At 40.7% G+C, this 12,878-nt stretch overlaps 1 protein-coding gene across 1 annotated transcript in view; it reads right to left on the reverse strand.

The window, feature by feature from the left end:
* il17rd (interleukin 17 receptor D) overlaps window positions 1-8,577 on the reverse strand; it is a 30,077-nt gene extending 21,500 nt beyond the window's left edge. Inside the window, 1 exon segment of the mRNA XM_048255684.1 lies at window positions 8,449-8,577. Within this exon segment, the coding sequence (XP_048111641.1) occupies window positions 8,449-8,559 (111 nt within the window). The 5' untranslated portion in view covers window positions 8,560-8,577.
* Window positions 8,578-12,878: the final 4,301 nt, after the last annotated feature.

The following is a 12,878-nucleotide window of genomic DNA, read 5'->3' on the forward strand; positions in this document are numbered from 1 at the left end:
ACACCGCAAACGACCTGGCACTGTGAAGCCATAAGGAGCTAACATGTCCGAACAAAACAGCAGCAGGTGGGGCATAGAGTGGGCGGTCGTACTGAAGCAAAGCGCAGACCCTTCAGAGACCAGGTGTTTTGCGCTCCCCGTAGAATAATAACAGTACTCATCTCATCTGTCGGGGCGGAGCCTCAGAGACACAAAATGAGAAAGACTGAGTAGTGTGTTGATGGGAGAGCAAAGAACTACAGTCTACCATCAGGCCTGAAATGAGCTTACAAGTTTATATGTTTGGAAAGGTTTGGCCATATTAGTAGTGCACAGCCTCGGAATGTAAAGTTGGTCAGATGGTGGTGCAGCTGTTGGTAACATTGCCCTTTTCTTGTTTCTAACAGTGTTATGCTCCATGTAGTTTACCCAACACATGAGATTAATTAGCAAGTAATGCTACAAGATCTTAAACCTCCCAATAGCAGTAAGCCATGTGCAGAGCATTCCAAACAAATCAGTGTTCTCAAAAAAAAAAAATGCTTTGTTTCATCCTCCAAAAACAAAATCTCTACTCTCACCTCAAGCATTCACTTAACCATAGAGTAGAAACAAATGAGAGCCCCACCACACATCCAGACATACACAAAGAAAATAAACAGCATCTCCTTGCAGAATAGAATGCAGACCTTATTAGGACAGTTGACCAATCGTGAGGAAGAACTCGGAGGAAGAAAGAGCTGTGATTGCTGTTCCAGGGGAGCCAGACGAATGGGTTGAACAGGCAACTATTAATTTGGCTGCCTGGAGGGCAAAAAAGGCCTTCCTTAATTAGCCAGCTACATTTGTTGGACGCATGTGTAAAGTTCAGCCTCCAAGCAGTTACAAACCTTCCCCCCACACTCCCATCTTCTCTCATCTAAATGCCGGTGCCTGTTTAGAAGTAAGGGCCCTTTTCCATATGGCCTCCAGATGACTGCCATGAGTAAACAAGCATAGCCTAAAAGAACAGAACAGCAAAATAAGGAGATGTAGAAAATGATCCCAATACTGGATAAGGTTTCAGCTCAAATGAGAGGGCTTTGATGCTGTTGTTTCATATCCCTGGAGTACTGTCTCCCCTGCAACATCTTGTATTTTACATACTTTTACTTACATCCGCCGGTGTTAAAATCCTGTGTGTATGGAACCCATGAACATGAAGGGATCCATAAGCTCAGGCCTGAGTAAAGGCAATAAAGGCATCTGTGGCGATAACAATGATGGGATGCTTATTTTGTCCTTAAGTTCCACTCACTTCCTCTCATCTCATCTCATACTCTGGAGTTTTTAAGGTGATTTGAAAATACGAAAACTCTGAGGCTTTGAGTTTTAATGTGGACAGCGAATCCGCTAACATCTGAACAATGACGTCGAAACTCATGTTCGCTTCCTGATTGGACCTTGTTAGTCTGATGTTTCTCTCCCTCTCCAAGACTGACTTCAAATTCCACGACTAGCCTGCACGCGGTGAATGCACCACGGAGACCGTAATACACTTTACTGGCCTTGCTGTCTTTATAGCATATGTAGTATAGTTCCATTTTGCATTATACAATGCTGACAATTGCATGAATGGTCATGTGATTTGTGTGAATGGCCACATGATGCATGCTTCAGGCATCACCCCCTATTCTAGGTGTAGAATGTATTTAAAAATAAATGTTTCACATTGAAAACAGAATCATGTAGATGTAGCCTCAGTTCACTACTTAAGTCTCAAATCCAAAAAAAGTTGGGCCTTCTCAGTTATTGCCCCTAGAATACCAGTCCCTGCCCGACAAAGCCCTCATCTACCATTAAGATTTACCTATATTTCTTTGCTTTAATTCAGCTTAAGAGTGTGGGCTCAAATCAGAATAGAAAGTATAATAAAAACTAGATAGACAGAAAGAAAGACAGATAGACATATAGATTGCTAGAAAGAATATAATGTGTTGTCACAATCTGTACAGAGCCTCACATACATACAGTGCATAACGTATGACCTAACATATAACCACGCATCCATGTGAGCATGTCTGTAAGTGAGTAGAAATCAAGATCTAAGACAGCGCACAGTGCACCAGTTAATTGAAGAGTTTCATTAAGAAAATGATGGTTCACTACTGGTATATTATAAAGGCCATGCCCACTTTCATCTGCTGGCAATGCCTAATAAAAACAAAACAAAAATGCTGCCACTGATACACTCCTCCATTATGACCAATGATACATTATGATTATGATACAATGCAAGTGTACACTCTTCAAAGAGTGGTCAGAAATCACAGACTGTTTGATATGGCTGGTTTATGGAAGTGCTCACAAACAAGCACAAATGAATACCAGTGTCCTGAGTCCAGACAGTCCTGACCAGAGCCGAGGAGTGAGTTTGTCAGCCTCTTATTAAGCTTTTTGGTTTTGTCAAGGTCATAGTAATGTCAAAGCAATAATAACTATGTGTAATATTATATAACAAAGTTCAATGTATCAAATAAGAAAACCCCATATTTCCTAAAAAATAATAAAAATAGACCGAACTACAAAATATCTTTTTCCCTCAAGAGAGAATATAATTTCCCAGATGTTATCAAAGAAGTTGGTGCAGTTGCTTTATTCCCAAACAGCTTCAGGTGAACATATGGCATCAATATGGATCAGTTTACCACAATGACTTACCTCAGCCCAAACCTTTAAACTAGATGACAAATACAAATATCCTGACACATGCACATAATTGCAAACATGAGAGCAGTTACATGTAGCTTTGATGGCTTTAGGAAGCTTGATGAAATGGAATACACAACAGAAAGTCTCTTTCCATCCAGAGAGTGTAATTAAAAGGTGCCCACCAGTTGAAAATTTGTGGCAGCCGTGGCCTACTGGTTAGCACTACGGACCTGTAACCGGAGGGTTGCCGGTTCGCACCCCGACCAGTAGGCACGGCTGAAGTGCCCTTGAGCAAGGCACCTAACCCCTCACTGCTCCCCGAGCGCCGCTGTTGATGCAGCTCACTGCGCTGGGATTAGTGTGCTTCACCTCACTGTGTGCTGTGTCTTTCACTAATTCACGGATTGGGATAAATGCAGAGACCAAATTTCCCTCACGGGATCAAAAGAGTATATATATAAAATCAGCATTTCAACATTTCCATACTGTTCTGTTATCACTACTAGCATATTCATGTATGTAGTGCAGCTTTCACTCGCCAAGGAAACAACAGACACCCAGCACTGCTCCTATTCACTGCATGTGATAGAGAGGGCCGGCAAACACAAACTTCACTACCAGCATTTAATGTTTTTCTGAAAAAGTAACATCTCCAAACATGACTCTAAAAAGCTAGGAAAAGCACAGGTACACCAAAAAGAATCCCGTTTGGAGCATATTCACTTCACCTTTTTCTACAGTTTGTCTTCTCAAACTAATCTTTTCACATCAAATGGAACAAGAACAGAATTATTCTTCAGTTAACTCTGCTATAGTGTTAAGTTAGAGTAACCTTCATAACCATGACGAATGCCTAGGTTGCACGCTGAAGAAGCACTTCCATCTTTGCTAGAAAAACAATGTATTTAACTAGCATGGAGTTTTAGACACAGGGGTGCTGTTCTGCCCCAGCTGATGGGATTTTCAGCCTTCACCAGCACTGGTCTCTCAGCAGCCATCACCTGGACATGGGCTACTGCAAACCTTCCTCTTTTCCTCACCAGTGTTTCCACAGGATCAGTCAGTCAAAAACATTTGACAATCACAGACATGAAACCATGACTGCCCTCTCTGTACTCCTACAGAGTCCACATCAACCATAACCGTACCTTCTCTCCCTGACCTTGTTCAACTGCAGTCAAAACGGGCAAGAATTATGCCTCCTTTTAAGTTCAGTCATTTTATGACAGAAAGAAACAGACCCAGTGGCAGAGAGCAGAAGGTAGAAAGACGCAAGTCCTTCAAGCCTAGGCATGTCCATGAACTCAAATGTCAGGGCAGGAGTTGTTGCCATATAATGTGCATAGCTGATCTCACTCTTATGCAAATCTGCCAGTTCTCTTTCTAGAAATGAGAATCATTATCAGAGTCAACTCAAAACGTCTCTCAACATGACACTGCAGGATGCATGGAAAACACTACAGTACTTAGCAATCCCAAAGATCTTCTCTAATCACAAAGATCTTCTCCACTCTTTCTAGATTTTTTTAAACATGGTGTAACACGGGAAGAATCTGCCAGTGGACACAAAAGAACAGTACATTTCTTCATGAGGATGTGGGCCGGTGGGTTATGTAGTGTTGTGTTTCATGCCGTATGATGCAGAGTCTCTAGGGCCTGCCGAGTTGCATAGAGGTACGCAACTCCAGGCCAGATCCTCTAGTGAAAGGTCCAGCAGAAAAAGAAATTGTTGCGTCTAGCTCTCTCTATCTCTCCATCTCCCCCTCAATTTATTTTCATGATTCAACAAGACTAGAACAAGACAACAGACTTAGATATAGATAGACGGTAAACAACTGCATGGAAAATATGTAAAGGCCCACACAGTAACATTGCTATACATTTTCTGAATGGCAAATTCAATATAGAACTGGTAAAATTGCCTTAAACCAAATCAGTTTAAAACAGAAAACTCCATATCAGCCTCATAATCAAATGAGGAAAAACAGACCCTGAGTATGTGTGATCAGTCCACTGGTGGTTCCTGACTTTATACAGTGATGACATGATTAAAAACTGCCAATCTCACACGAACAGAATGCAACATTCCAAACATCTCTTTGCTTTGATTAGAGCTGCTGCATACTCTTAAAATAAGGGGGAGGGGTATATAGTTAAGACCCAGCTAAACTCTGCAGGCTTGCCTCATACTACCTCCTTTGAAGGCAACACTAATTTTAATCATTGCAAGTTACCTCCAGACAGGAACTGCTCTGCCATCAGATTGTTGATTAGGCAAGAGGAAAGAGTGGCTAATTGATTGTAATGACTTCAATCTGTCAAGCAAGGAAACCCTCCATAAGGCTGGCCTGCCCAGTGTCTGGGCTTTTAGAGCCACTCAAGTTACAGTCCTGAGGCATGCCCCTTGTTGCTAATGGTTCCCTACCCAGGATATAACAAAGAGGTAACACAAAACTAGACCGTTCCCAAAGAAAAAAAATCAATGTACTGGTACATTGATAATGACAGCAGAAAACATTATTACAGATTTTGGGGGTTATCAGGAACACAGAGAGCAATGGTACAATTCAAACCATTTTAATATGAATGAGTGTTTTTAATGCAACACTTGCAAAGTCTGTGTTCTAGCTCTGTGAGCTCAAGCTCCACAAAAGGATCACAGAGAACCTCCGAACCGTCCACTGAAACCCCACTGGGCTGAACAGACAGACTGGACTTTTAATTCACTTTTAACTTACCTTCGTTTACCAGCGACATGCAGCCTTTATTCTGAAGCAGCAGGGCACTGTGCCACTCAAAGGCTGAACCACATCTGAAAAGTCAGTGGACCCCGCATTCAATAAAGCTGGGATGTGATCAAGCCTGATTCAGAGGTAGCCAACCAGGGATTTTCCCACCGAAGCACACAAAACAGCCTCCAAGGTTACGTGCTGGTTGGGTGGTTTTCAATGCTCTCTTAAGATGGTACAGAAATAACTGGGCCCCCTCTACACCCCCCTGAGGTCCTGCACCACCACCTCACAGTCTTTCTCTTTTCACACTGTGAATACCATAAAACACACCTTACAAGTCACAATCATCTTCAGCCAGATGCTGCAAAAATAATGAAAGGACCTGCCTGAAGAAAGCAGACCTTTTGATCTTATGAAGTAATAGCTGCAAGTGTCTCTTATGTCCACTCAGGCCAGGGCCTGCAGGAAACCCAAACACTGCCAAAGGAACAGTGGACTTGTTCATGTCTGTGACTGCATGTCTTAGCAACATTGCAAACTATTTTCAATTTGTGTTGTTCCCTCTTGAGGTGGAATGGAGTGTAAAGCCCATTTATTCTTGTTTTGGTCAACAAAAAGTATCTGTGAATGGTCAATGCAGAAACCAACCATTTAGTGATTAACACAGGACAAGATCTTCCTTATGAAGGCAAAATTCAGGTTTGTTATATTTAACGCATAGGGCTCTATAGTGAACAAGATTCTGTGTTTCATCTTGTAAGTAAGTAAGGCTCCTATTCCACTTTTCAACTCAGTTTTAACAGCCAACAAGACACTGAAAGAACAACAAATGAGAAGACGGTGGATAGTGTGTTAAATGTGACTTTTGCTTTGATGTGCAGACACAACATTAGCCAAAAATTGTCTTTCTAAAATGTCCAAACTCATGTTCATGTTTACTCGTGTAAAATAAGGTTAAATAAAAATGTTTAAAAATGTGTACAATCTTTACACAAGATACTGTAATAAATTCACTTTTTAAGTATTTGAGCTTTATCAAACTATCTGTATCGTGAGTGAACATTGAAACAGCAAACTATCACTTACAGAAGACCAGAATATCTCTGGCATTATTCTCAAAATGTCTACACAAAAAGGGACAGTGCAGCCATACCTGGCCTCTCCCATTTCAATAATGAAGGCAATAATCTATAGGCAGAAGTTAGTCCTAGGAGCTTGGCAGAAATACAAGTGAGACAAATACAATGTGCTAAATAGCTGTTTGGGACCAGCTGAGCAGACTTTTTCAAGAATGAAATATAAGACATCCCCATCTTTTCAAGAGGATTGGAAACGTAGCCTATACCAAAAAGCTAGTTAATTGCTTTTCCATGTTGAGTGACACCTTAGGGGAAGCTCACACAGAATAGCACAGACATGCAAGAGCAATGATTCCACCAGAATCAAAGAACTTTAATTGTGTGCCAGGTACCACCCCCTGAAGACCTCCAGCCCACCTCTCAGCAGAGCACAAGAACAGTTTCTAGTTTTCCCTTTTCTTTTGGTCAACTTGCACCCTATATCGACATACAAACAATGCCATACATCAGCAATGTGCACAACACCTAAAGTAGATTATATGTTCCCATTTTGGAGAGAGGATTCCAACCACCAGTATAAGGTTATTACCCTAACAAAAAAGAACTAAAGGAATCTTATTTTGGGACAAAAGAGTATTCTCATAAGACTGCTTTAGATAGGTCGCCTAATAGGAATCTTAGTATATTGGGAAATACTATAGAAGTAGCCTACTACAAGAGTGTAGGCCGACGATAGGAACACATAGAGGGCAAGGATATTATAGTGGTATTGCAGAATAGTAGCCTGGTTTATAGAACTACTGTAGAAATCTTATCTTAGGTCTTTTTCGTAAAGGTAAGCATCAATGAGAAAGTTTGACCCTATGACAGGCCTAGGTCTATTTATGCCAAATGTACAATAAGGCATTCTGAGAAATCTCTCAATTTTCACACCGTGCCAATGAAAAACAACTTCAATAAAACAATTTACCTCCACTAAAAGCTGCAAGCAAAGACAGATTCTATTAACAACATCTAAACAAAGGCTGAAGTTAACACCTGTAAAGTAGCCGGGTGTTATTAAGTGCTCGTTTACACAGCTTTGCCTGGTCGAGCCACCTTCTTTAACGCTTTTGAAGTGTCTGGAGAGCGGTGGCCTGTGGAATTTTAATAGAACGAACAGTCCCTCACTTCCTATGTAGAAATCACTTCAAAGGCCCGCAATACTCCACAACACACAATGGGCTTCAGGCTTTTCCGGTCATAGTCTATACAACAAACTCACGATGGCCATAGGTTAAAAGATCACGTTGCATCTAGGCTATAAATCGCTCCATAAAAACAAACTTTGAAATATCACTCTGTTTAATTAATCCTTTGCAGATTGTTTTCCCTTTTTTCTCCCGCCCTCGTCTAGCGTCCAGTTCAACATTATGCAATTATAATTACGAAAAATTTATTAAAATTCACTGTGGAATTCAACAAGACGTATCAGCCTAGTTGGCAACAAAGGAGCCCGATGATTGACTTTTTCGAGGAGCAGGGTAGCCTAACCTCAAAATGTCTCGCATTGGCCTTTTTCTTTAGGACATGGTAAATATGTGGCTTTTCTGAATTAGGCCTAGGCCTTCTGTAACATGTCATCTACCAACATCGCGTCCTCCATGGGCTACCACTACTGATCCCAATGCGATCTAATTGCGCAAACTTTTCTTTACGGCGCATCGAAACTTTTAAGGTGCAACATAAGTGACTGCAACCACATTCTCTTATTAGCCTGTAAAATTAGCGTAGGACTTACATTTACACAAAACAAAACTTTTTGCAACCCAATTAAAACTGCATTGAACGTGAAATATCAGTGTTCGACTTGTTTTAAAAAACACTCAAATCCTTCCACTTAGAGTCAATACGCAGGGACAGTTTTGAAATAGCCTAGGCTACTAACGATTATTTGTCGATTCCTTTAAGAGACATATTTTTTTTACCTTCACAGAACATTTGTCTACATATCCTCGCCTTCCAGTTGCGGAACCATTACTTGTTTTCAAAAGACACAATATTGAGAGAAAGCCTACAAATCTTGCTCGCGTTGCCATCCCTTCTAGTCCATGGAACCCGACTGGTTTAGAGTGATTGCAGTCTTGCAGAACTTCTTGTAGGAGGGGTGTGAGTGTGTCACCGCAGGGTGGGGCTGTGAGCCAGACACAAACGGAGCAAAATGATCATTCCTAATAGACAATGAAGAGCATCTAAACTTTTATCATCACTGAACTGGCACAGTTTGCTCCGAAGAGCTATTTAATACGCAAAAAGTTATTTTCAAATTGTGATTTTAATCTGCTTGATTCCGTCTATGGGCTTCCTTGACAACAAGTTAGGCTACATTCTTGTCCAGCGTAAAGATCAGCAGTATGGCAAACCCTATAATCGTGTAGGCCTAAGCCTATACAACATGCAAAAGGTATAGTTTAAACTTCAGAATTGTAAAGGTAGCCTAGACAGTATGCTTAAGGTTTGGCATAGGCTACCTGGTCAATAGATAGGCTATAGGAGTTCATGGTTTCAGTAAGCAGAATGTAGGCATATAGGCTACCAGTAGTTGTGTCTAGCTGTAAATGTTAATGTTTGTCATAGAACCACCCCTACATGTATCCGAAGTGTGAGGCATTGGGCTATCTCAAAAGGTAAATTCTCAAGTTGTCTAACTTGATGAGATTTAACACAACAGTTTTACTGAGATTTACACCACCTTCCCAGTTAGCTTGGCTTGGTGATAAAAAATATGTTTGCCTATTTAGGTTAGCAACTTTAAGAATCATACGTTTCTTTAGTTCAATGATGACCATCTATTTGGCAGATGCAGGTACAGTTAAGAACAAAATTATTCATACCCCTGGCAAATATTGATTTAATGTTGATTTTCTCTTGACTGATATGTTTGTTCTGACTGAAAATGACACTGTCACATGCCAAAAGGTTGCAAGACAATGTGGGAGAAACATGGAATCAAAAAAGTGTTTTCATCTTTTTGAACAATTTTATGAAAAATGGCATGTCCAGAATTATTCATACCCTTTTGAAATGATCAATAGAAACATCTTTATGCATTCACAGCTCTCAAAATGGTTCATATAATACCTACCAAGCCTCTTAATGTCTCCACAATGATTCTAGACCACATGAACATGTAAAAAAAAAAGAGCAATCCGGGTTTTGAGTCAGGAACGATTATTTGCCATCACTCTGGCCTCATGCTCATTTTTTTGACGGATTGAGACTGGACTCTGGCTCTGCCAATCTAAAATGTTGATATTGTTCTCTGTTAACCATGTCTTGTCTTGTTTGGCTGTATGTTTTGGATCATTGTGTGGTTTAATGGTCCAATTGGGGCAGGTCTCTTGGCAGACTGCCTGATCTTTTTCTCCAAAAATCTTAGGGCCTGTCCACACGGAGACGCTTTTTAGGTTAAACGCAGAGGTTTTGCTTCGTCTTGGCCGAGCGTCCAAACGAATCCTGTAAACGCACTGCCCGAAACCGCACTTTTCTGAAACCTGGTCTTGGAGGTCCCAGAGTGGAGAAATCTGAAACCGTAGCCCGTTTGAGTTCGTTTAGACAGCTTAAACCGCGACATCCTGCTATGCGTGTCGATGATGTCATCGCCACACCTCAGCTGCCCTGGACTTGCACTTATAGTATTGCCTAACAATACTAGTTTTCATACATGACATTACCTACGATTACACTCTGTTAAGATAAATATCACAACTGATGCTGCGCAGCGCCGATAGCTTATGCCTTGGTGGACTGAACACTGTTTTTCCCGGTGTTTTTTTATGCATTCTATACTGTCCGTGACGCGAGAGAACTTAAGTTATTAGGAAAGTGCGGTGTAAGTTTAGGCTACATTAATTTGTGCGTAGTGCCAGTGTCATTCATTTATTTTGCATGTCTAAATCAGATATAAGCATACAAAGACGCTTAGAACTCACGTTAAGCCGATGGTAGCACACTGAATGCGAATGCACGATTTGATGCAGGCAAAAGTATTGACTGTTACTAACGAAGGTTTTATAGCAATATTATAAATGTGGCGACAGAATAGCCTAGAACTTGGGTAAGCCTTGCGTTTAGTAGCCTAATTGCAGTGATAGCCAAAACTAATGTGAATCGGACTATCCTACAACCAAAGAAACTAAAGGTGATTAGTAGGCCTACCTCATGTTAGCCAAATAAAGGCGGGGACTGCACCCTTCACAAACCGTAAAATAAAGTTTATTAGTTTTACAGTTGGCTACAGTTGACAGTTCACCATCAGTCCACACAAACAATTCTGGTTTCCTTGCACTAGCCATTTCGCCGTAGCCTATTCTGTCTGTTTTTAAGCGCAAGTTTTGCAAGTTTGGTGAATTTCTGTAAAGACACAGTGCCACCTATAGGCCTGGGGGATGAAGTAACGTGTTGAGTCGTGTTGAGATGGATCCGTTTGGACGCAAATATTCTTGATCCGGTTCCAGGGAAGACGGAGGACAAAAAGATCGGTTTGGTACGTGTGGACTAGGCCTTAATGTAGCTCTTTGTTTTAGTGTTACCATTCACTTTGAGAAAGTCACCAGGTCCGATTGTCTCAAAAACACCCAAAAAGAATACATTTCTATAGCTATTCTCCACATTGTGGATGGTGTTTTGGTGGTTGACATTTTCCCTCTATCCCATAATGGATCACTTGGTCATCATGGATGCTGATCATGGATCACTCTTCTCCAAACATGCACAACTCAGCTTAACCATTATAAGGGCACACCTGGACAAAGAATTTAGCTTTCACTGGATTTTATTTTGATCCAGGGACATGGCCTGAGATTGGCATAAAAAAAGGAAGCATTAAACCCAAATGACACCATGTCCATTTCAATTGTGGGGGTGAGAAAATTATTCTTATGGAATGTTTTTCAACCAGGGGGACCTGGTGACTTTCTCAGAGTAAGCAGTAACACTAAAACAAAGGAGTCTGGAGGAAAAGATCAGGCAGTGTGCCGAGAGACCTGCCACAATAAGCGGCATTTGACAATTAAACCACACAATGATCCAAAACAGCCAAACAAGGTAAGACACGGTTAACAGAGAACAATATCAACATTTTAGAGTGGCCCAGCATAGTCCAGAGCTCAATCCGTCAAAAAAGTGAGCACAAGGCCAGAGTGATGACAAATAATCGTTCCTGACTCAAAATCCGGGTTGCTGCTAAAAAGGTGCGGACTAGAATCATTGTGGAGACATGAAGAGGCTTGGTAGGTATTATATGAACCATTTTGAAAGCTGTGAATGCAAAAAAAGATGTTTCCAGTGATTGTTTTTTAAAAAGATAAAAAGAAGCGTACCACATTATCTCACCACCTATTGTCATGTGGCAGTCATTTTCAGTCAGAATAAACATATTGGTCAAGAGAAAATCAACATTAAATCAATATTCGCCAGGGGTATGAATAATTGTGTCTGTCCTTGTGTCTCAACGCAGGTAAAGGGGAAAACCCTGACTTGATGTCATTCATGTGACACCACTTTCTGTTCTGTAACGCCCAGGTCAAAATTCAGGTTGGCTATTGTGTTTGTGTTTCCACTGAAGTGAACATAAAAGATTATTAGTTATTGTCTGCATCTGCGTGGACACATAAAGGCAAAAAGTTTCACTGCAGTAGGTAGCCAAAATAAAAAAGACTGACAAGCTAAATAGTAGTCTAGGTGCTATATAAATAACTATGGCTAGGCTATTAATATAAAATCTGAATACATACAAAAATATACAAATACAAATTCTGTTGATTACACATGCTCTCATGAAGCCTAATTTTGTGACTATAGGGCATATTTAATTGTTATGTTTACACCTTCACCCACCTTCCGCAATTCCGTTTTAGGGCTGGTTGTTGATATTTTCTTCTTTATTATTGACATTGTTCATGACTATGCGAGCCACCATATGCTACATGAATAAAGTTGACTTGACTTGACCATGTTTGTTCCCCATCTACAGAGTCAGTATTTGTATAAACACCTGTATTATTATGTAGCCTTTACAAACACTGATCTAACAGATAGGGGTCTATGAAGAGCAATTTCTACATTTCAAATGTGTATGGAAGAGTAATGGGTTGTCCCTTTAATTGCGACAGGTGTGTATGCCACAGCAACTAGGCACTAGTGCCCCCTGTTGGTTGATACTGTACGGAGCTAACAACATACAGCATACAGCAATCTGACATTTGTTTGAGTTGTGTTGCCAGGCAGCTCGTTTTGGTATCATCTTTATATTGATTCTGTTGGTATAAGGTAATGTGAAGGACAGATAAAACAGCTGTCTCACTCCCACTGAACATGTCAAAAAGAAACTTTACATTACAACTTTACACACTGTTGA

The sequence above is a fragment of the Alosa alosa genome, chromosome 10, assembly GCF_017589495.1.
Source record: "Alosa alosa isolate M-15738 ecotype Scorff River chromosome 10, AALO_Geno_1.1, whole genome shotgun sequence".
Taxonomy (NCBI): Eukaryota; Metazoa; Chordata; class Actinopteri; order Clupeiformes; family Clupeidae; genus Alosa; species Alosa alosa.